Here is a 23,869-nt window from a genome sequence, read left to right as displayed (position 1 = left end):
AATTCCCCATGGATGGACGTGTGTGTGTGAATAGTGTTAATGTGCCGCAGTCTAGTCTAACCAACCAATTCCCCATGGATGGACGTGTGTGTGTGTTTGTGTATCTTTGCACACAGTGGGAATATTTCTGTCAGATAAGTATCTAGAGGTAGAAGTGCTGGATAACACACGTGCATTTTTATTTTGACAGGTACTGCCCAAGTGACGTCCAAAGAGCTGTACCAATTACACCCCCATCAACAGTCTATAACACCCATTTACTCTCATCTTCACTAAACATGTGGGCATGACATTGCAAAGTTTATTTGGCAGTAATTAAGCTCTATGGAAAGTAAAACAGGAGTCTATTCATCAAAGCTGAAGTGAAAGAGGACATCAGGAGGCATATACCCTTCAAAAGGCTCAATGGTGTATGTGAATTAATAATTGCCAAATTAGAGTCTAATTTTTCTTCAATACCCAAGTACTGTTTCTGGAATGATAAATATTATCTTTTGATTCCCTAATAATTAAAATCTAGAAAATACTGAACTTCCCAAACAGTAAAAGGCATAAAGAGAGAACGCTGAATCTGTAGTCCACTCATCCAGTGGGCTGACCCCCGTGTGTCACTGAGTAGTTTGCTCAAGTGACACAACCTCTGTCTTTGACGACCTATCTACCAAATGAGGTGAGATCTACTTTTCAGGCTTACTGTAAGAACTGAATTAAACATCACAGGAAAGTTTCAAACAATTTCTGGCATGTAGCAGACTCTCAATAATAGTAGATAATGATAATTACTGTTACTACTAGAAATATTAACATAAAGAGCCTACAGGAGTAGGCTAACAGGAGTTAAAATTCTTAGCAAAATCATGAATGCAGCGAAACTCATACAGAGACCCAAAAAGAAAACCAGGTTTGAATGAAAAGGCCTAATAAGTTAATCCTTCCCTTAAATCTTTGCATTTGTATAGCCTTTTTAAATGAAGAAATCTATATATAGGTTTGGGACCCTGGTGGAGCAGTAGTTAAGCATTTAGCTGCTAACCAAAAGGTCAGCAGTTCGAATCTGCTCTTTGGGGCAGTTCTACTTCACCCTATACGGTCGCTATGAATCGGAATCAACTCGACGGCAACGGGTTTGGTTGTTTTGGGTTTATATACAGGGTTAGGACACAGAATAGAAGTGAACTTCATTCAACAAACATTTACTGAGTACTTAGGATGGGTACTCCCTACACTAAGCACTAGGGATAAAATGATAGCTAAGACACAAGCCCTACCTTAAAGGAACTCCTGGCTTAATAAGGGGAAACACATAAAACATTAAGTGCACCAAAGTGCATGAAAAGAGTATGCACAGAGTTCACCAAGAAGGGCATCATCAACTCTAGTTGGGCAGGAAGTCATGAAAGGCATCTGCTAGAGGGACTAATGGTAGAAGGTTATTTGTAGGGGGTGTGAGCTAAGGCCTGGAGCTATGAAACAGCATGCTTTATTCAAGGATTCAAAGTGGCCTGGCCTAGCTGGAATATTTGAAGGTAAAAATTAGAAAAGGGAACAGGGAGTCATGGCAATAAAGTGGTAGACACGGAAGACCTCAGACAGTGTGCTAAAGAGCTCAGGCTTCATTCACTGGGCAACAGGAAGACACCGTGATATATAAGACATCTCCTGATGGTGCAGTGGTTAAAGCACTAGGCTGTTAACCGAAAGGTTGGTGGTTCAAACCCACCAGTGGCTCCTCAGGAGAAAGATATGGCAGTCTGCTTCCATAAAGATTACAGCCTTGGAAACCCTACGGGAAAGTTCTACTCTGTCCTACAGGGACAGTATGAGTCAGAACCAACTCGACGGCAGTGGGTTGGGCTTGGTTCCTTTGTGATAGATTAAGCTGAAAAGAGACAAGCTCGTATTTATCTTTTATTAAGTTCATGATGGAAACAATATAAAGAATCAACTGAAAAAAGTACAAGACTGAAAAGATAGGAGAATTAAGAAGGTATTGCAACTTTTCATGTGAAAATTAACAGCCTGGACTGAGACGGTGCCAGTGAGAAAGGAGAGCAGGAATGGACTGAACACACTAAGGAATTACAATGGACAGGAGTATTTGGTTACCAACTCAGTGGGGGAGACACAGGGATGGGGGGATAGGGGTGGGGGGAACAGGGGTAGGGATATGGTGGTGGGGACACAGGGGTGGGGGACAGGGATGAGGGGACAGGGATGCGGACATGGGGGTGGGGGAACACAAGGGTGGGGGGACAGGGGATAGGGGACCCAGGGATGGGGGACACAGGGATGTCTAGTCATCTAAAAAATATTTCATCTTTCCTTTTTTAAAAAAATTAAACTTTATTCAAAGACCTATTCTCTATGATGCGAACTCTGATCTGAACCTTCAAAAGGCAAACTCACTTAGTTTTAATTAAAAGGTGTGACTCCCCTCGGCAGCCTTCACTTACTTTAGTATTCCGATTTTCAGCTGTAAGCCGTGCAGTACTTCTGTAACACCATAGACATCAGCCAGCAGATGATGGGTGGAAATGATCTTTTTGGCATTGAGATGAGAATAATTTTCTTTTAAAAAGGATAACCCACACATTCTCCCATTATTCAGCCACTCTTTATCACAACGATATTTTGCACTCCACCTCTGACCTGTAGATGAAGTTGACATTACAGTTACAAAGGAGTCCACTTACTTAGATTTCCCTCCAACTTCTACCCTACTAACGTGATTCAGGTAGCAAGGTGAGGTCGGTTCTAAGAGCAGATCTGAAAGAAGACTAAGATGGTGTACAGAGGAGACAGCACTGTGGGAGCGGGTCCACACCCTCTGACTTCTGCCCACCAATGCGAATAAACACAACAAAGGATGTGGCCGGTGCAGATGGCGTCTGCGAAAGGGACCCTGAGCGCATCGCTTTCCATAATTCTGTATCGGTCAGCTCTCCTCTAAAGAGGCTGAAAGGACTAGGCAGAAACTGGGCTGGGACTCCTGCCTCTCTTACTAAGCTTTGCTTTACACTGAATGAAACAAGTTCTAGTTGAGTGAACAGGGACCCCTCCCGTGTCTGTGATCCCACAGAATCCTAAGTCCACGCTGATACTAACTGTATCCTATTACTATCAGTTGCTTTTGTGTCTGTGTCCTCTACTACACCATGAGAGAGCTGAAGGCATGATCTCCATCAATCATCTTACCACAGTGTTTGCAAACAGCAGGCATCCAATAAATGCTGATGAATGAATGAACAGACGAATGTCTACAGTCAGATAATTCTAAATAATACTCCTGCTTCTTACTGTGACTTTTTTTTTTTTTTTGGATAGGTATGGGAGCAACTCACTAGCCTGTCATCTGAGAATGTCTACTGCTTGTCCTTTTGCAGAACCAGCCATTTCCTGCCTCGGCAGCTGAGGGCCCACAACACGGAGCTGCTACTCGAAGCACCACTACCACAGAGGGCGGCACTAAGGACAGCACAATGAACCAGGAAAAAAGACCAGGACACGTTTTCGTCTCAGCTCTGCCACGTGCGGTGCTATCGTTTTGCAGGAGGCATACGGTTTTCTGGGCCCTTGCTCCCTCCTCAGTAAAACAAAGGGATGGAATGAGATGACTTCTGAAATCTCACCCTGCACCATAATTAGCTGTATGTGCAGCACTACCAAAAACTTTTCAGAACTATAAAAGGAGGCGTGCAAGTTCAGAATACTGGTCCGTTCAAATAGCCATAAATGAGCTGGCTAGAAACCAATGCCCAGAGGTACGTTACTGGCATTAGGTGCCGTCAAATTGATTCTGACTCATGGTGACCCCATGTGACAGCAGAACTGCCCCAAGAGGTATACAAAGGGGCTAGTTTTTCTGCAGGAAAAAGCCGCAACTCGGCCCTTCCAGTAAGGTAATAATTTTGTTGATAGATTTATCCCAATGTTCTTGTGTAATTAATATGGAAAATAAAACTACAACAGTGAAGAAATATAAAAAAAAGTAATGTGGCAGTGGAGTCTAGTTGACAAAGAAGTCATGGTGTTTTACAGCTGCCCCTATCTGGAGTGTATGCACAGCTTGCAGTTAGCAGAGGGGTGAGAGCCTTACCAGGGGGGTCTCTGCAAACGTAGCAGATATACTGCTCCGGAATGCTGTCCTCCAGCAGCCCCATGCACACGCTGTGCTGCCAGCACAGACACTCTTCACACTGCCGGGAAACAGGAGCGCTTACGGTCATCGGGCTTGCTCACTACACACGAGTCTCTTCCTCTGAAAACAAGCTGCTGGGATCTCTTGCTGCTGCCACCAGTGACATTTTTTGACAAAGGCGAGCCATGACTTAAGATGAGTTTTATCTCTGAGTCAACTATTTCAAGAACTTCCTTTAGTTTCATCTATTAAAATGTGCTTGGATAAATTACTTCAATCATTAAGAAGTCATAAAATAATTCCCCCATCTATTTCTCACTGATGTTTAGGTAATCACATCTTTAAAACTTTTTTAAATAGCTTATTAAAGTGCAGAAGTTTAAAAAAAAAAAAAAAAGTTTGTAACGGTGTCTGTAGGTAGCAGTGACCTCTTAAAGGGCGACCTGAGTCGGGATTCCGTAAGCTTACAGGTCCCTTATGTGAGAAACCACTGAAAAGGGGAAGGAAAGAAAAGTTTACTCTTTTCTTCACTGCTGTCACTAACTTCTCCAAAGTTTCCACGTCATCACAAAATATGGGTTATGCGTCCCTCTTTTCTTGACGATATCCTTCCTACAGTAAGACGCTGTTTGTAATGGTCAACCTCTTGCAACAAAGTTTTCCTTTAATCTAGGAGCATACTAAAAATTTTCCATTTCTGCCTGTTAATGGGTGACTACACAATGTAAAAGGAGCCTTGGTGGCTCAGTGGTTAAAGCACTTGGCTGCTAACCGAAAGATCAGTGGTTCAAACTCAACAGCCACTTCACAGGCGAAAGATGTATGAGTCTGCTTCCATAAAGATTATAGCCTTGGAAACCCTGTGGGGCAGTTCTACTCGGTCCTATAGGGTCGCTATGAGTTGGAATTGACTCGTTGGCAATGGGCTTTGGTTTATATAATACAAATTATCAAACAACACAGATCAAGACCAGTAATTATGAGAAAGGTTGTTAGGGCCTACACTTCAATGTGAAGGCTTATCTACTTTAGTGGCTCTTAAAAATAATTTCCGCTTTGAAAGTCTCACACTAAATACCCCATTAAAGGGAAAAACCAAATAAACAAGATACCATTTATTTCAACTCATGGCCACACCATGTGTATCTGAGTAGAACTGTTCCCCACAGGGTTTTCACTGGCTGATTTTTTCAGGAGTAGATCACCAAGCCTTTCTTCTGAGGAGCCTCTGGGTGGACTCAAACCTCCAACTTTCCAGTTAGCAGCTGAGCTCTTTAACTGTGCCACCCAGGGACCCCAGTAAAGGTAATGGGTTAACCATTACTCATCAGTTGTTGTTAGCTGACATCGAGTCAATTCCTACTCATGGTAATCCCAAGTGTACAGAGTAGAACTGCACTCCACAGGGTTTTTAAGGCTGTGATCTTTCAAAAGCAGATCACCAGGCCTCACTTCAAAGGCACCTCTGGGTGGGTCTGAACTTCCAACTCTTCAGTTAGCAGTCCCAGCGCTTAACCGTTACCACCACCCAGTAAATGAATACTGACCCTAAAATAACAGAACTGTCTACTTCATTTGATAAAGAAATTTTCTGATCATTACTACTGCTATTTTAAACATGATAATAACGTATAATCCTATATCTTCAATAGCGTGGTTAGTAGAAAGAAAAAACAAAAGCCAGGATGTGCCTGCAGAACACCTGAACCTTTCATTCTGTACTGCGGGGAAGACGGGTTACCCTATTACCTGAATCATGAAGCCGTTCTCCTCATCCATTTCACAAATACATCGCACAATTTCATTAATAGCATCATCTTCATCCTGAGATTCCTCAAAATTGGTTGAATCGAAGTCCTGATTGTACTCATCCCCACTTAGAAGCAAGCTCTCTGTTGAAGAATCATCCAGGAAGTCCACATCTGATAAGTCTACAATATACATGAAAGTATATTAAGCACTTTTTTTTCATTTATGTGCCATTTTCCAGAAAGAAAGGAGCTATGGCACAAGTGAGTATAAGCTATTAAATGTTCAAAATGCAGGGCAAACAATAACAACAGAGTAGTTGTCTCTGGACCAACACTTAGGTAACTATAACCGCTTTGCATCTTAATGCAGATAGTATCACAAATGACTTAGAAAGTACTCTTTAGTCTTGGTTCTGACAGAGGTCGTGGCTAAATTTGCTATTATTAATTTAAATGTGCATAGTTTTCAAATGCTTTCACAAACATTATTCCTGTTGATAAGAATTCTAGATTGTACTATGGAGACAATATGGCGAGTAAGGAGCTTGCCTAAGGTCGAACGTCAATTCTACTACTATCAACACCAGCAGCTGCATCAACCACCACGGCGCTTAATATACATCAGGTACTATACTATGCACTTTAAATAGAAGACACAGAACTTGCTTAAGTTAACACAGCCAGGTAGTAGCAAAACTGGGTTGAATATGAACCCTGCCTAATTCTAAAGGCTGTACTCTTAATGATTTCACCACTATTTCTCAAACGTGGACCACAAGTTCCCTAAGGAATTTTTTTAATTTCGATAAAAATCTTACATGAATAAGCATATTTTAGAAACTAAATTATATGAACACTACAATTCTATTTAAATGCCGGCTTTTTGGTTTGTGTTTATAAAAGTGTTGATGCCACAGTGTCAATAATGTTGAGTGTTGATGTCAGAATCATTCGTCTCAGGCTACTGAGAAAAAAATCAAGGCTAACGTAAGGGTGAGTTTATTTATGACAAAGGTAAAAAAATGAAGGGGCACAATTTACTAAAGAAGGTCTTACAACAGCTTAGATGGAAATATTGGGAAAATTGAGCCCTCACAAGATACATGGTAGAAAACTTCATTAAAAGCTGCTGAGGCTAATCAAGAAGCCCTGGTGGCACAATGGTTAAGCACTCAGCTGCTAACTGAAAGGCTGAGTAGTTTGAACCCATCAGATGCTCCTTGGGAGAAAGACCTGGCAATCTGCTTCTGTAAATATTACAGCCTAGGAAACCTATGGGGCAGTTCTATTCTTTCCTATAGGGTCGCTATGAGTCAGAATCAACTGGACTACACCGGGTTTGGTTTGGTTGTTGGTATGAGGCTGATCAGTGGAACACTCTAACAATGAAGAGGTGGTTTCTTTCTACCTCACCCACCTATCGTCTAGTCACATTCAGAATTACTCTTTTACTTGCTTGTTATTTATCTCCCCTTTCTACAGCATCAGAATCCATGAGAGCAAGGGCTTTATTTACATTGTTGCATGCTACATCCCTTCCTTAGAATAAGGCCTGATAGAGTAGGTGCTCCAGAATATTTGTGGAAGAGGTAGGTAGGGAGTCAATATAGAGAAAATGCTCATTTCAGACTTAATTAGACCAGATGGAAGTTGGCTGAATTCAAACTAAAAAGTTCATGCTATTTGTATTTTAAATGTTGCATATGACTTAGTGTTTTCTCTATCACCTTCTAATCTTGCTTGTTTTTTCTCACTCCATTGTTTTGAATAGTTTTTTTCTTATTTGTCAAAAATCAATATTTTACTAAAAAATTAATGTTCTCTTTAGGGGTCTTAGGATTTTAGAGAAAGTGAGGTCAGCAGAAATGAGATAATGGTAGAGAAATACATGAAAACACGCAGGGAGCAAGAAGTAAATTAATTAGATAAGTAAACTTTTTCTGGAGGGAAAACATTTCTAATATTAGCCATATGACTAGTTTTGAGAGCCTGAAGAGGAAATTTCATCCATCCATAATCTTGTATTAAGTGGATGGCAATGACAACAGAATAATGAATTTAACTTAAAACTACGTCCTTGAAAGGAATTAGTATATATACATATCACATATTCTTGCAAGACCAAAATAACCAAGAATTATGTTATTAGCATACATATTTAACATATTGCCTGAAAATCCAGTTTGAATAACCAACTCCCAAGCATTAAACATAAATTGGGTGGAATCCAGGGATTCAGTAAAAAAGTTATATAAGAAAAGTTAAAAGGTTAGAAGTTATATAAGAAAAGCAAATAACAGTCACCTCTTACACTTAAAAGGAACAATGGTTCCAATTAAGTGGCCACAGAAATACCTGTTTCCTTCCAACAACTAACTCTTGAACTATCATTGCTATCTCCTAAGACAGTATTCTCAAAGCATGGTTTCCAGACCATCACCTGAAAACTTGTTAGAAATCAGAAATTGAGGGCGAGTCCCATAAACCTGTGTTTTAACCAGCCCTCCGGGTTGTTCTGATGCACACTAACATCTGAGGACCTCTGGCCTTTGACCCTTTCTTTCTCCTAGCTCAATGCCTGATCAAATGAAAGGTAAGGCAAAGACGAGGCAGAAGTGAGGGACTTGCAGGAAGACCTGACAGATTCCAAGCCCAGCACTCCTCTCCCTCTGACACGGCCTTCCGTCTGACAGCGCGTGCCCAACACTTGATTGTGCTCATCACTGACCTGCCCATGTTCCCAGAGCTTTGGTTACAGATTCGTCAGTCAGCAGGAATTCAAAGTGCATTTCTAAGACTGTGGTAAATGATTTGGTAGAAAATGCATCATGTTTGGAGTTGAGATAAACCTTGGTTTGAGTTTCAGTTCAATATTAGCCCCCAAAATTATTTAACCTACAAGCCTCTGCTTGCTCATGTATAGAATGTGGATAAAAATACCGACTCTGTAAGTTGGCGGTAAGGAATAAATGTGAAAATGTACGTAAAAACACCTACCAGAGGCCCCATTATACAGCAAGACACTAATATTAGTTTCCTTACTCTCTCCCAACATGAAGCATAGAAGTCAATTTTACTTTAAATTAAAAAGTAGCTCAAATTTCTAATGTAGAGCTTTTCATATTAGTTTCTGTACCAACTTTTTTAATTGTGTGCCCAGATCATGTAAGCACTCCATAAAGCATGTTTTATTTTCAGTTCCACATTTAAGAATCTTAAGGTTCTTTTTTTTTTTTTTTTTAAGCATTACATGGTTACACATACTTTCACCACTAAGATCAACTGACAGAATTGCCCTTGGGTACTGATAAGTTGTATTTTTCTCCGTGAACATGCTTCGCAGAGCCAGAGAACTCCCAGAAGATCGAGTTAGTGGAGAAGAGCACCTTTCCAGAAATTCTAAGGAACTGTCTTCATAGTCTGAATAGTCTGCAACAGAAAATACAGAAAGAAATATTAATAAACTCTCAGGTGATCGAGAAGAGTCACTACAAAGATACTGAGGTCATGTTTTCAGACACCTTCAGTAACACGCCACACTTTCCTTCTTACCTACGAACAGCCAGATCACTATGTAGCTCAAACTGAGTTTGGCAAGAACTCCTGGGAAATATACCCCAGATATTATACACCTAGTAGGGATCACGATTTTCTAACCAGCAGCACCAGGAAATTGTTTGGTTATGTAGTCAAAGAGACAAAAAGGATTATTTTAAATTTTTTTCCTCATTATAACCACAACTGTATCTGAAGTAAGATATGCAAGATAAAAAGTAACCTTTGTTTACAATTTGTAAAGAGGTTCTTGTGATGTCTAGCATGCCTATTACTATAGTGATAATTTGATCAATAAATCCTTTCAGCAATAAAAGGTCTGAGTGAAATTAACTGGTCCTAAGACTTCTGAGTGAAATTAACTGGTTCTGGAAGAAATTAGTCAAAGTTCTGTTCTCAGCTTGGGATGATGCATACAGTTGCATGAGAGGGGAGAGGCCATATGCAGCTGACAGGAGGCTGGCAGTGGGGTGGGGAAGGAAAGGCAGTGGTGGGTGTGATTCTAGGTACACGGGAAGGCTCTGAAGCAGAAGAGGACAGGGCACATTTGACAAACTACAAGGGAGTGTGGCTGGAGCACAGCAAGAGAGGGAGATAAGAAATGAGGCTGGAGTGTCAGGAGACAGATCGGGTTAAAGATTTTTTCATTTTTAAGTTTTATGCTAAACACAATAAAAGCCATTCAAAGGCTCTGAGGGAAGGCAGGATGTGACATAATGTCAATCACCACTTGAAAAGATCCCTCTAGCTATGGACTGGACAATGGAGTGCAGGGAGGCGCAAGCAGAAGTGGGGGAATGAGTTCTCAGGCTACAGCAGTCTACCAAGCAGGAGGTGGTGGCAGCTGAGATAAAAACTTAAGAGGTAGATGCCGTGGTATTACAGACTGGATGTGGAGAGCAGAGATGGTGTATCAAGGTTACTTCCAGGTTTCTGGCCTAGACAACCGACTGATGAAAGTGAGGTTCTTGAGATGGGGCTGAAGAATAAATAGGATGCGGAGAAACAGAGAAGGAACGTCAGTTCAGAGGAGGGCTGTCTGAAGATGGGAGATCTTACACACTGTCTACCTGAATCTAAAGACACACAATAGGAAAGGGATAAGAAATGCAGCACTCTAAGAACAGAAAGACAGACATTCCCTCCATTTTACTACAGGCAGAAGAGGAGAAGATGGATATTGTCAGGTACGTATGAACATGTGGTGAATGGAAGACGAGCAAGGTCCCATCGGATGGTTTCTATTTCCTCAACTGAGTGTGCGGCAACAGACATCACCCGAGGCAAGGAAAGGAATAAATAACAGGTGGGAAAGAATGGAAAAGCTGAGGAAAGGTAGTGGGAAAGCAAGTTTACAAGAGAAGAGTTAGTAACAATATTCATCTGCACTGAGTGTCTACTTCAAGTTGATGGCTGTGGTGGGCAGAATAATGGCCTCCCAAAGATGTCTACATCCTAATCCTCAGAACTTCTGAGTATGTTAGGTTACATGGCAAAATGGAATTAAGCTTGCTAATAATCAGTTGGCCTGGGTGGGTCCAAAGTAATCGTAAGAGTCCTTAAAAGTGAAAAAGCGAAGCAGAAGCTGTGTCCATACGATGTAAGAAAGACTCAAGTGGCCACTGCTGGCTTTGAAGCTGGGGGCCATACCCAAGGAAGGTGAGCAGCCTCTACAAGCTGGAAAAGGCAAGAAAATGAATTCTCTTCTAGAGCCTCCAGAAAGGAACACAGCCCTGCTGACACCTGGATTTTAGCCCAGTGAGACCCATCTGGACTTCTGACCGCTAAAATTTTAAGATAATAAATATGTGTTGTTTTAAGCCACTGATTTGTACTAACAGCAGCAATGGGAAACAAACACAGTGGTCATCCTAAATACAAGAGCATAGCCAACATTTACTTAACAACTCCTATAATCCTCATGGAGCCCTGGTGGCACAGTGGTTAAGAGCTCGGCTGCTAACCAAAAGGTCAGCAGTTTGAATCCACCAGCTGCTCCTTGGAAACCCTATGGGACAGTTCTACTCTGTCCTACAGAGTCGCTATGAGTTGGAATAGACTAAACGGCAACAGGTTTTCTAATCCTCACAATCATCCAATAAGGAAGATATAACTGTTACCGCTCTTTTACAAATCAAAGAACCGAGTAAGAAAAGGTTCGGTAAACTGTTCAAGGACACACAGCCACTGGTGGCAAAGTCAATACTCAAACCCAGACGGCCCGACTTACAGAAACTCACTCTTAACCAACACGCGTTATTAGTGGATTTCAGAATCTAAAGTACACACAAACTAGAAAGCTTGTTAAAACAAGGTTCCCAGGCTTCACCCCAAGTAGGTCGGGAGTGGGGATACTCCCATACGAGGAGGCTGATGTTCCAAGTCTACAGAACAATCTTCGAGTAACACTGAGCTACTCTGCCTCTCATGGCTTCCTAGTAACATGACAGGGCACGCTTTGCCAACACCATGCTACTCAGGCACAGGGATGGAGGGACCATTTATTAAATGCTAGGTACTGTGTTAGTACTTCACAATGATTACCTTACTTAATCCTCACAATAAAATCTATGAAGTAGAAACTATCATCCTCATTTTAAAGGTGAGGGAATTGAGGTTTACAGAATTTAAGTAACTTGTCAAAGATCATCCAGCTATAATTGTCATGAGCAGGATCTGACCCAAATACTGAGGCTTGGAAGCTGTTCTCTTATCTACTACATTATATTGTCTCCCCAGCAAAAGTAAACGTAGTAGTCTGATTGTAAAAATAATGATAGAAATCTCAATTTGGTGTTAAAAATAAAACATGGCTCACAATCTCTCCATGTTACATTAGCAAATGAAAAAAACTTCTCTGCCTTCTACACCCTATCTATACTCTTCACTCCAATCCCCTTTGGATATTAAGAATAAAAGTCTACCGCCATGTTTCAATACTTAGATCAAATGTAACCCCCCACATAAAGCTCCTTATCACTCCAGCTCCTCAAAACTTTAAACAGAAATTATTTTGTACCATTCTTACCACACTTAATTATCATACCTTTCTGAAAATATTTATGTATGCTTCTTATCACTCTTACTACCTATTTATACTCTTACTCACAAACTCGTTGAAAGGAAATGTTGATTTTACTATAGAATGTGTTGGATTCTCTTTGTATTTCTAGCTCTAGTTCTTTTTAAATTCTGTATGCCTCGGTTTCCTCATCTTTACAGATACATGAAATTCAAAGAAATGAAGTGACTTGCTCAAAAAGTAGTAAAAATGTTATTCTAAATCCAAATAGGATGATTCCTAATATTCATAAAGTGAGCACAATGTTAGATAGTATTATATCTTATAAATTAATTCTGGTAATCAAAATATATGTTAACCCATTGTTATATATTGAATTGTGTCCCCCCCCCCAAATGTGTGTTAAATTGGCTAGGCCATGATTTCCAGTATTGTGATTGTCCACCATTTTGTCATCTGATGTGGTTTCCCTATGTGTTGTAAATCCTACCTCTATGATGTTAATGAGGCAGGATAAGAGACAGTAATGTTAATGAGGCAGGATTCAATCTACAAGATTAGGTTGTATTTTGAGTCAATCTCTTTTGAGATATAAAAGAGAGACGTGAGCAGAGAGACAGGGGGACCTCATGCCACCAAGAATGAAGAACCAGGAAGGGAGCGTGTCCTTTGGACCCTGGGTCCCTACGATGAGAAGCTCCTAGACCAGGGGAAGATTGATGACAAGGACCTTCCTCCAAAGTCAACAGAGAAAGAAAGCCTTCCCCTGGAGCTGGCACCCTGAATTCGGACTTCTAGCCTCCTAGACTGTGAGAGAATAAATTTCTCTTTGTTAAAGCCATTCATTTCTGTTGTAGGAGCACCAGATAACTAAGACACCCACTACTGTACAGAAAAACTAAAAAAACTATGTACTTTACTACTTTTCATAACTTCATTTAAAATAACAATAACCATTAAAAAATTAGTAAGCCAATAAAGACAAGTAAAAACTTGGTAAAGGGAACAATAGATACTGGGATAATCAACCTTTAAGGTATGGGAGATAAGATTAACACACACCATGATGGTTAAGAATTCAAACTCTGGAACCAGACTGCCCAGCTTTGAATCCCTTCTCCACTACTTCCTAGCCGTGTGACCTTGGGCAACTCTCTTAGTCTCTCTGCTTTAGTTAATGATTTGCAAAATGGGGACAAAAAGCCCTAATGTAAAGAATTAACATGAGGATTAAATGAGCCAGTATATACAATGATTAGCTAGTGTTTGGGACATAACCACAACCAGCAGGATATGCAAAATCACATTGAATAGTGAACAAAAGAATTAAGTTTTAAAACTCCCTCACAGTTGTAACTGCAGATTAAAAAACACTACACTAGAAACCACATGTAGTAATAATGGGAATTCTTTAAAATTACAATGCCTTTCAAATGTTTAAAGTTATTTTAAATTCTGTATTTTCAGTTTAAAGAACATTCTTCTAATTTAATCATCTAGGGAAATGTGTCACTCCAGGATGAACGTAAACAGTGTCACTTTCAAGGTGAATAAATTCTCCTCAAATGTAATAATTAATTACCAAGATGCTGGTGATTACCAGACTCAACACCTGCTGTTTAAATATAGCAATAATTCTGGGCATCTTCATTACTACCAGGGCTCTACTTACAAAGTTAAGATTTTCATTTATAGATCTGATTTTAAGATGCAAACAAAGACATGTCTCTTTTTAATTAAAAAACAAAAATATATAACATTTAAAGTGTTAGTTCTTTTAAACAGCTCTTTTTAAAAGATTATCTTAATCAAGGGCTGGTCACAATTCTAAGGTGCACGTTTTCTCTAAATCCTATTAATACTAATCACCCTTCTTTCTCCCAAGTTACCACCTATTACATTTTCACAAGCTCTTCTGTCCTTCACTATGCTCCCAAGTGTCATCCCCTTCTTATTCTGTTCTTGGTCAGCCTCTCCCTGTTCTCTTTCCCTCAACTATCACGGGTATTTTAGCATGTAAGAGTCTGTGTCTGCTATGATGCAGCAGAAGAGGACCTAAATAGCGGGCTGTTCCTGCACTGACAATTTATGTCTCCACTAACACCCAAGCCAGCCAAATCCCCTCACAGATTCTGGCCAGCTGTCAGGTGATCTAGCAGTTCTTACCTCCAGTTTGAAGCTTCTCGTTTCTGTATTATGACACATCACTCACAGGAGGGCATTCAGTAGTCACATGAATTTCCGGTGAACGGTTTTTGTTTACGTGGCTCCAGAGTTCCCTAACTGGTTATCTCGGGTTAGGATCCTACAGAGCTATGTCTGAAGGAGTGTGGGTGGTGGAGGGTGGGAAGAGGTGGGGAGAATGTAGACACAGGAATGCCTGGAAATGCTCTAGATACTTTCTGGAAAGTGGATTCAAGCTTTTCAAAGTCATTTTGATCCTGTATCTTCAAAATGGCTCTGGCAGTTTTAGAGAATGGGGAAACTTCACATTGTATGGAAAAATCAGATGTTATTTTTTGACTGGAGAGAATTAAAATCTGAAGAACTTACCAACGCTTACTGTCCCAGTGGGCTTTTTATTTATTTTTTTAACTATTTTATTAAATGTTTAATAAATGCAAAAAATATAGGTATGGCATAAAGGGTATTAATGCCACAAACACTCAGGTGCTGCCTATGCAGTTTAGGAGACACTCATGATCATTCTGGCAGGTCTCTTTCTGCTGCTTTCTAATCTGAACTGATGACGGCTTGTGTGTCCTTGTACACTCTCTCTTTTTTTCTTCATCAGTCTTCCCAGAGGTGTGCTGATTTTACTAGTGTTTTCAAAGAACTGATTTTGGCATTTTTAAATTCTTCCTAACATTTTTTCAAGCTAATTTCTGCTCCTATCTTTACTTCTTTGGATTTATTCTTGCTCTTCTTCAGCTTAGCTGATTTTCATCCTTCTTCTCTAATAGAAGCATGCATGACAATACATTTTCTTCTAAGTACCGTTTTAACTACACGCCACAAGTTTTGACATAGAATATTTTCATCATCTTCCAGGTTCTTAACATTTTTTTTAACTTTCCCCTTGGACTTGTTCTTTGACCCATGAGATATTCGGAGTCAGCTGCTTAATTTCTAAACATATGAGGCCTTCTTATTTACCTTTTTGATACTTATTTCTAGTTAACCATACTGTAGTTAGAAACTATGGTCTGTACTACACCAATCTTTAATATTTGTTAAGATTTCCTTAATCTGCACTACATAGTTAATTTTAATAATCTGTGTGTCTGTCTGAGAAAACTGTGTACTCTATAGCTGCTGAGTTCAGTGCTCTGTACACATCTATTAGATCAACTGTGCTGTTGACACCTTCCTTATCCTCACAGAGCAATTTTTAGTTTTCTTAATCTGTTAATTACTAAGAAAATATGACAATGTCATCCAATGGTAAAATTCAGAATTTTTGTATCTGGAAAGATATAAACTGAATGGGACCTTTTATCACTTTATTTTTTCCATTCTTTTATTTTCAACATTTCTCTGTCTTCTCTATCCTTATAGTTTAGAAATGTCTATTGTAAACAACACAGAACTGGACTGTAAAAACAATCTATTTCGATAATCTTTCTTATATGGCTATACTTAATAAATCTGAATATATTTCTAAAATCTTACTTTATAATTTATATTTTTCTTTTTTTTTTTCCTTTGTCTTCTTTTGGATTAGGTTTCCATTATGTTTTTCCCCTCTACTTTGGAAATTATACCCTATGCTTCTACTCTTTCAGTGTTCATGTTAGAAATTTTAACATACAGATTTAACTTATCGAAGTCTAAAATCAAGAGATTTCTTTCACTCCTCCAAAACAAGAAGCTTAGAAACTCGTTTACTTAAGTATGCCACTTCCAATTTACAAGCTATTATTATTGTTACATATTTTTGTTCTATATCGTTTTGTTTTACTCTACAGACCAAATTATTTCATATAATTAATGTTTGTTTAGATTTGCCCACATATTTATGTTTTCTTTGTTCATTACTTCTGGCATCTCAAGCCTTCCTTCTGTCATCATTTTCCTTCTGCCTGAAAGTATACCTTTTAGAATTTCTTTCAGAGATGGACTGCTGGTAGCAAACTCTTTCTGTATTTTAAAGCTTTTCTAAAAATATCTTTATTTCACCTTCATTCTCGAGCTCTAACTTAAGTGAGTATACTATTCTATATTGAGAATAATTCCTCCAGTACGCTAAAGGAGGCTTGCTCAGTGTATCCAGTCCACCAGACTCCTGGAAATGAAAGTCTTTAATCTACTACAAGAATTAAAGACCATAATAAAGCAGACTTATATATTTTTGAAATTAGTAAGACAAAGTTAAAGCTAAAGGTACTTCTCAGTTCCCAACAACGAGGATCTTGTCATACCTCCATTTTGGTAAAAGCTGACAGAATCTTAATATTTTTAAAAATGGGAACGGGCACTTTGGCGTACTTACCATGTTGCTTAGATTTCTTTTTCTTTTTTTTCTTCTTCTTCTGTTTTGGTTTGTAGGGACCCTTGTCTCTCTTCTCTTTTCTTTCCTTATCCTTTTCTTTTCTCTTACCTAATGATAAACAGAAGTACTTTAACAATCATGACGAGCCCAGAGTTATTCCTTTGGTGGCTAACCTAAACGCAGCATCTGTGTTTTAATCAGCTATTCCAGTCACCTGCCCAGAGTGGATGGATTTCAATTAAACTGTTCATGTCATGAGTCTCGAACTCTTGATTAGGTTATTGGACTATAAGAGGGGATCTTCATTAGCAGTGTTGAGAAATCCCAACTCCTGACACCTTAAAGTTAACACAGACAGCAGTTAAAATCTTTAAATGAGTAATATACTCAATTTCCGGATGTGGCAAGAAATAAAACTCCATAATTTAAAAAAGACTTGATGGAGGAGACTCAGCATTACCATATATACTTTAATGAGAAACTATAATTAGAAGGTTTTAAAAAACCTGATGAACTTTTTTCTTCGAAGAAACATTAAAAAAAAAAAAAAATCAAGTCAATCCATAAATGTCTTTCAATACTTTCCCAATGTATAGAAGAATGAAGGCTAAGAACATTAAAAAAAAGTATTTCATTAAAATGATTTTTCCCAAAATTTTATAGTTTTTTTCCCCAATCATAGGTACTCTAATGAAAATGAACAGGATGTTACAGTAATATCTTAGAACATTTTATTTAAAATTATTTCATTACATATATTCTAGTTGCTATTGTTCCAACTCAGAATGGTTTAGCCTACAATTTATCCATCATATTTACAACTCTGTTACCCAGGCTAAACTTAGCTAATCTGTAGAATATTCAAGGCTATCATCCATCATTCTCTTAGTCATCATTCCCTGACTTAGTCAGCACAGAAGACAGAAAAGACAATAGAAAACTCAGTAACTATTTTATCAGGTATGCTGAGAAAAGAGTCTTACCAAAAAAAAGATTATTTTATCATCCATCCTCCAAGTCTCAAGAATATTAAATGGAGGCACATTTTAATTATACAGATGTTCAAAAACATGAGCATTCTCAGGGAAAGCCTTAGACTTCCTTGACAAAAAGTATATTGAAAACTAAAAAACAGGTATTTAAGAAATCAGATATCTGGAGCTGAATAATACTAATGAATACTAAAACAGATGATCACTTACACCTAAATGAGCATTAACAGGTAAAAAGTAAGGGCCAGACTATGTCCTCCCTGTCTGTCAAGCTTTACAGTCTTTTGCTTAAAGATTACTTTCTGTTCATACCAAATGTTGTGGAGCTTTTTTCTTCCAATTTCACTTTTTTTTCTGTTTTCGATATTCCTGTGGGTTTAGGAAAAAATATGTAAGTTTAGTTGGAAAGGGTTAAAAATAAAGGACAATGCTTTGAATTACAATTGCTTATAAAACTCTATGTAAGACTCTTTCCCCACTAAAATTCTACATTATTTTACTGCATGAACTAGGAACAAAGAAAATACAGTTTCTTTAAAAAACTGAAACATTTGTGATGATTTTTGTTCCTTTTGGACTAACCAGCTTGAAATCCTGGCTCTACCACTTTACTAGCTGTATGGAATTCAGTAAGTAATTTAATCTCTCTGTGCTTCAGTGTCCTTATCTGTAAAACAGGAATAAGAGTATCTACCTCACGTTGCTATAACCAGGTCTGGCAAATAATAAATACATTTTTTCAATTTTTCTTTTGTGCTATGGTAATAATTTGAGACGACATCATTTCTATAAATAGCATTAATAAGAGACTAAATATAAAAAATGTTAAGATAAATTTAGTAGACAATCAGTAAAGATTGGCCTCACAGCCTTGGACAATCCAGAAGATGCTGAAGTCCACTTGAGTGGCAGGCCCAGGCCAGATTCCCACTTCTGTGAGAGTTATGGCATCAACACTATTCGGCTCATCCAAATGAAGTATTAAACTTCCTATTAAAGCATACTGGTTCTCAACAACCAGTATAAACATTTTAAATTAATATATAATCTCCTGTTGCCTAAAAGAGAGGTACAATCTCTTGTACCTTTGAACTCCTTCATGAGTCTGCTGATAGCTGACAGCGAAAAGGAAACTATTCTGCAAATCATTTCTATCTTCATCTAAAAATGTAAAATTGAAAGACATTCACACAGAAATATTCAATCTTAATGACACTTAGGTATATTACACAATAGTTCAAAATACATTTTTAAAACAACATCGCATATCGAAAACTATCCAACCATTCCCAATGCTAATATCTTGTGCATACGGTTAATCTAAAAAAAATATTAAAGTGTACTTAAAACACAATTTCAGTTTATTAAATGATACTTTAATACCATTTACTAATTCTTTGATTTTGCACATCACTCCAGTACAGTATTGTTATGGACTGAATTGTGTCCCTCAAAAAATTAAAACAAACAAACAAAAAAAAACCAAACCTGTTGCCACCGAGTCCATTCTGACTCATAGCAACCCTACAGGACACAGCAGAACTGCCCCACAGGGTTTCCAAGGAGGAGCTGGTGGATTCAAACTGCCAGCCTTTTGGTTAGCAGCCAAACACTTAACTACTGTGCCACCAGGGCTCCTCCTCAAAAATACGTGTTGTAAATCCTAACCTCTAGGCCTGTGGTTATAATCCCATTTGCGAATGGGTTGTCTTAGTTATGTTAATGAGGCAGGATTAGTGTAGGGTGTGCCTTGAGTCAAAAAATAAAAATAAAAACAAGCAAACCAAACCCATTGCCATGGAGTCAATTCCAACTTACAGCAGACCTATAGGACAGAGCAGAACTGCCCCATACGGTTTCCAAGCAGCGGCTGGTGGATTCGAACTGCTGACCTTTTTGCTAGCAGCTGAGCTCTTAACCACTGTGCCACCTAGTTGAGTCAAGCTTTTACAAAATATAAAAAAGGAGATTAAAGAAGTAGAAATATGGGAAGACAGATGCCAAGCCACACAAAGACTGCCCAGGAGCAGGAACTCAAAAGGAGAAAAAACCTTCCTCCAGAGCTGACAGACAGAGAAAGCCATCCCCTAGAGCTGGCGCTCTGAATTTGGACTTCTAGCCTCCTAAGCTGTGAGAAAGTAAGTGTCTGTTTGTTCAAGCCGTCTACTTGTGGTATTTCTGTTATAGCAGCACTAGATAACAATGACAGAATTTGATACCGAGAGTGGGGTGCTGCTCTAACACATATCTAAAATGTGAAAGTGGTTTTGGAATTGGGTAATGGGTAGGGCCTGGAAGAGTTTTAAGGCGCCTAGTAGTAAAAGCCTAGATTGCCTTGAAGAGACTGTTGGCAGAATTATGAATGTCAAAGGCAATTCTGGTGAGGGCTCAGCAGGAAGTGAGGAGTGCTATAGAGAAAGTCTCTATCATCTTAGAGAATACATACAGCACCAGCAACAGAATGTTGCTACAAATGTGGACGTTAAATGTGCTTCTGGCGAGGCTTTAAAAGAAAATGATGAATGTGTGACTGGACATTGGTGGAAGGGTGATGCTTTTTATGCAGTGGTAAAGAATTTGTTTGAATGTGAATTATGTTCAAATGGTTGGTGGAAGGTAGAACTTGTAAGTGATGAACTTGAGTATCTGGCTGAGATTTCTAAGCAAGATCTTAAAGGGGCTGCATGGTTTCTCCCTGTCACTTACAGTGAAATGTGAGATGAAAGAGATGGACTTAAAAATGAACTGTGCAAAATGAAAACAAAATAAAGATTTGGAAAATTCTGTTGTATAAACTAAGGACACGTGTCCTAGAATGTTCACCAAGGACGTGACTACACAGTCTTTTGTTAAAGAGAGTAAGCCTGTGACTGATGGATCTAAACTACCACATCTTAGACTAAACGGGACAGAGAAAGAACGAAAGGAAAGAACGCTGTCAGCCTCTTGGAATTCTACAGGCAGGAAACAGGCCAAAGCAGATACATCTGTTGTCCACCCAGAAAAGAAAAGGACCATCCCTGGAGCCGCTCGGAGACCAGCAGACCTGATGGAAGGAGGACGGGAAGCAGAGACTTCGGGGTTTGAAAGGGTGAGGCTACAGTCTCCTGGATCTCAAAAGGTGGGGCCACAGCCTCCTAGGTTTCAAAGAGTGGGATCTTCACCAACTCAGTTCCCGAGTGTGGGGCTGTTGTTAAGGTGTGCCAAGGTGGATAGGGCCAGTGCCCAAAACTGAGGGGGTGGGGCTGCCATGCCCAAGAGGCAGAAGAACGGAACTTGCAGGGGTCAAGGGGGTGGGGCCACCACTCAGATGAACTAGGAGAATGGGGCTGCCTAAAGCTGAGGGAGTAGAGTTGCCAACCCAGAGGGCCTGAATGGCAGAACTGAAGCCCAGGGCTCAGGGGCCTCCACCCAGAATCCAGATGGCACGGTCAACACCCAGAGTCTGAAGGGCAGGGCCTTTGCATAGATGGTCTCAGAGAAAAGAGGATTATTTTCAAGTCTTGAGAGTTTAAATTGTTCTGCTGGGTTTGGCAACTGTTATCCCTTCTTTCCCTCCAATTTCTCCCATATGTAATGGAAATGTCTACCTTGTGCCTATTCAACCATTGTACTTTGGATTTGGAAGCAAATAACCTGTATCCTAGATTTCACAGGTTCACAGATGAAAAATTTTGCCCCAGGATGGAATCTGGCTTGGAATTGATTTAAAACTTTTAGGATGACGTGATGGAGTGAATGTGTTTGCACGTGGCAGGGACACGAATTTTGCGGGGCCAAAGGGTGGAATATTATGGATTGAATTATGTCCCCCAAAAATGTGTTGCAAATTCTAACCTCTATGCCTATGGTTATAATCCTATTTGGGAATGGGCTGTCTTTGTTATATTAATGAGACAGGATTAGCGTAGGATGTGTCTTGAGTCAAAACCCAAAAAAACTCAAACCTGTTGCCATCAAGTGGATATAGCAAGCTCTTACAAAATATAAAAGGAGATTAAGGAAATAAGATGAGGGGAAGAGAGATGCCAAGCCACATTAAGATTGCCCAGGAGCAAAAGCTCAAAAAGAGGCAAGGACCTTCCTCCACTGCTGACAGGGAAAGAAATCCTCCTCTAGAGCCGGCACACTGATTTCAGACTTCTAGCCTTTTAAATTGTGATAAAATAAATTTGCATTTGTTAAAGCCACCCACTTGTGCTATTTCTGTATAGCAGCACTAGATAACTAAGACAAGTATCAAAGAAGCTAGCACTTCATTCATATTACTTCAAATATTTCATAATTCAAATTAAATGTAGCAAAAATATAAAAATACCACTCAATTTAATCAAGTCCCAATAATGCTTTAATAAATTTCAAATTAAAGGAAGAACACTGAATAATCTCTGTCTATGGCAGAAAGAATGAAAGGGAAATCAGAGATATGATTACATTTCCTTTTTATCAACACTAACAAATGCATCACCTCCTTCTGTTTACTAATTATCGTACTATGAAAAGTCTACACAGATTATCAATTTTCTTGGAAAATGATAAAGCATTTAAAACGCAAATGCTGAGAACTTTGCTTTATAAACCCTCAGTGACAGTAAAGATATACTCAGAAGCAGCCCTTGACAATGATTATGGCCTCTTAAATTCCTAATACTCTAGGGAGCACTGAATCTCAAGGGTGAAAGGTAGAGAAATGTTCCACATCTCCTGATGTGTATGCATGTGGGGTGGGGGCGTTAAATTCTAGGAATTAGCTTATTGTGCTACCTTTAATGACTAGGATCCCTCAGGTAACTGGAAGACAAATAAAATGGTCATGGACTGCTGCTCTGGAATACAGGGGTTAGCACAGCGGAATAGACCTCTTCCCAGAGTGCTTTCAGGACAACCAGTTCTAAAGTCAGGTTTCACATGTCCTAGTGGTTCCCAAATCTTCAGATTTCAGAAGTGGCAAAATTTCAGAAGTAAAATCGGGGGACTGACAAAGGTTTGTCAGCATCTCATTTTACATGAGTAAGGGTATTAAAAGAAATATTCATATATACGATAATAATGGTAGGACTTGTAAATCACACACACATTAAAAAAAAGAGAATAGACCTATTCTAGAATCGAACAGAACAATAAATTTACTTTCCCAGAAGTCCACTACACTGCCTTTATTTCACCATGGGTTGACATTTGGCAACCAAAGTAGTAAGATATTAGCTTACCCAAACACGTTGCTGTCAAGACAATTCCGACTCATAGTGACCCTACAGGACAGAGCAGAACTGCCCCACAGAGTTTCCAAGGAGCAGCTGGTGGATTCGAACTGCCGACCTTTTTGGTTAGCAGCCATGCTCTTAACCACTGTGCAACCACGGCTCCATTAGGTTACAGAATAGTGATTTTTTTATAGTAAACTTTATCAACAGAACATTTTCTTCAAATAAAATATTATACGAGAGTCTAATACGTAAAACAGAAAAACAAAAGGAGTTTCTTGGATTAAAGTAGGAGAGGTAGATCCCAAAACCAGGCCTGCTTGTACACAATGTAAAAACCAGTAATGTAGAATGATTTCTCAAGCGTCTTCTAGTATGCTAAGTATCTCAGATTCTTCTGGCTAAAAACAAGGCAATCCCTGAGACTCTCCATAGAAAACTCAAGCTCTGTGGAAACCATGGACATTTAAGGTGAGGCTGGGGTGGATTATGGAGTCTCTGGTTGTAGTTTTGTTATGTTTTGGAAAATTCTGGGAAAAAAATTGAAAAACCCTTTAAAAAGTAAATGTACCACCAATAAAGAGACAGAGAGTGGCAGACTGGTTAAAAAAACACGATCCGTCTATATGCTGCCTACAAGAGACACAACTTACACTTAAAGACACAAACAAACTAAAACTCAAAGGATGGAAAAAAATATGTCAAGCAAACAACA

At 39.1% G+C, this 23,869-nt stretch overlaps 1 protein-coding gene across 6 annotated transcripts in view; it reads right to left on the bottom strand.

Annotated features, from left to right (window-relative positions):
• The window catches only part of PHF20L1 (PHD finger protein 20 like 1), a 79,971-nt gene that overhangs the window by 8,011 nt on the left and 48,091 nt on the right, over positions 1–23,869 (bottom strand). For all 6 annotated transcript variants that reach the window (XM_023728210.1, XM_004373011.3, XM_004373012.2 and 3 more), the window contains 6 exons: positions 18,263–18,319; positions 16,959–17,066; positions 9,154–9,318; positions 5,888–6,069; positions 4,097–4,196; positions 2,454–2,649 (listed from right to left, as the gene is read on the bottom strand). In XM_023728210.1, the coding sequence (XP_023583978.1) occupies positions 2,454–2,649; positions 4,097–4,196; positions 5,888–6,069; positions 9,154–9,318; positions 16,959–17,066; positions 18,263–18,319 (808 nt within the window). The remainder of the gene's footprint in view (positions 1–2,453; positions 2,650–4,096; positions 4,197–5,887; positions 6,070–9,153; positions 9,319–16,958; positions 17,067–18,262; positions 18,320–23,869) is intronic.

The sequence above is a fragment of the Trichechus manatus genome, unplaced genomic scaffold (assembly GCF_000243295.1).
Source record: "Trichechus manatus latirostris isolate Lorelei unplaced genomic scaffold, TriManLat1.0 scaffold00022, whole genome shotgun sequence".
In the NCBI taxonomy this organism is placed as follows: domain Eukaryota; kingdom Metazoa; phylum Chordata; class Mammalia; order Sirenia; family Trichechidae; genus Trichechus; species Trichechus manatus.
Note: the sequence above shows the minus strand (reverse complement) of the source record. Positions and strands in the feature narration are given on the sequence as shown.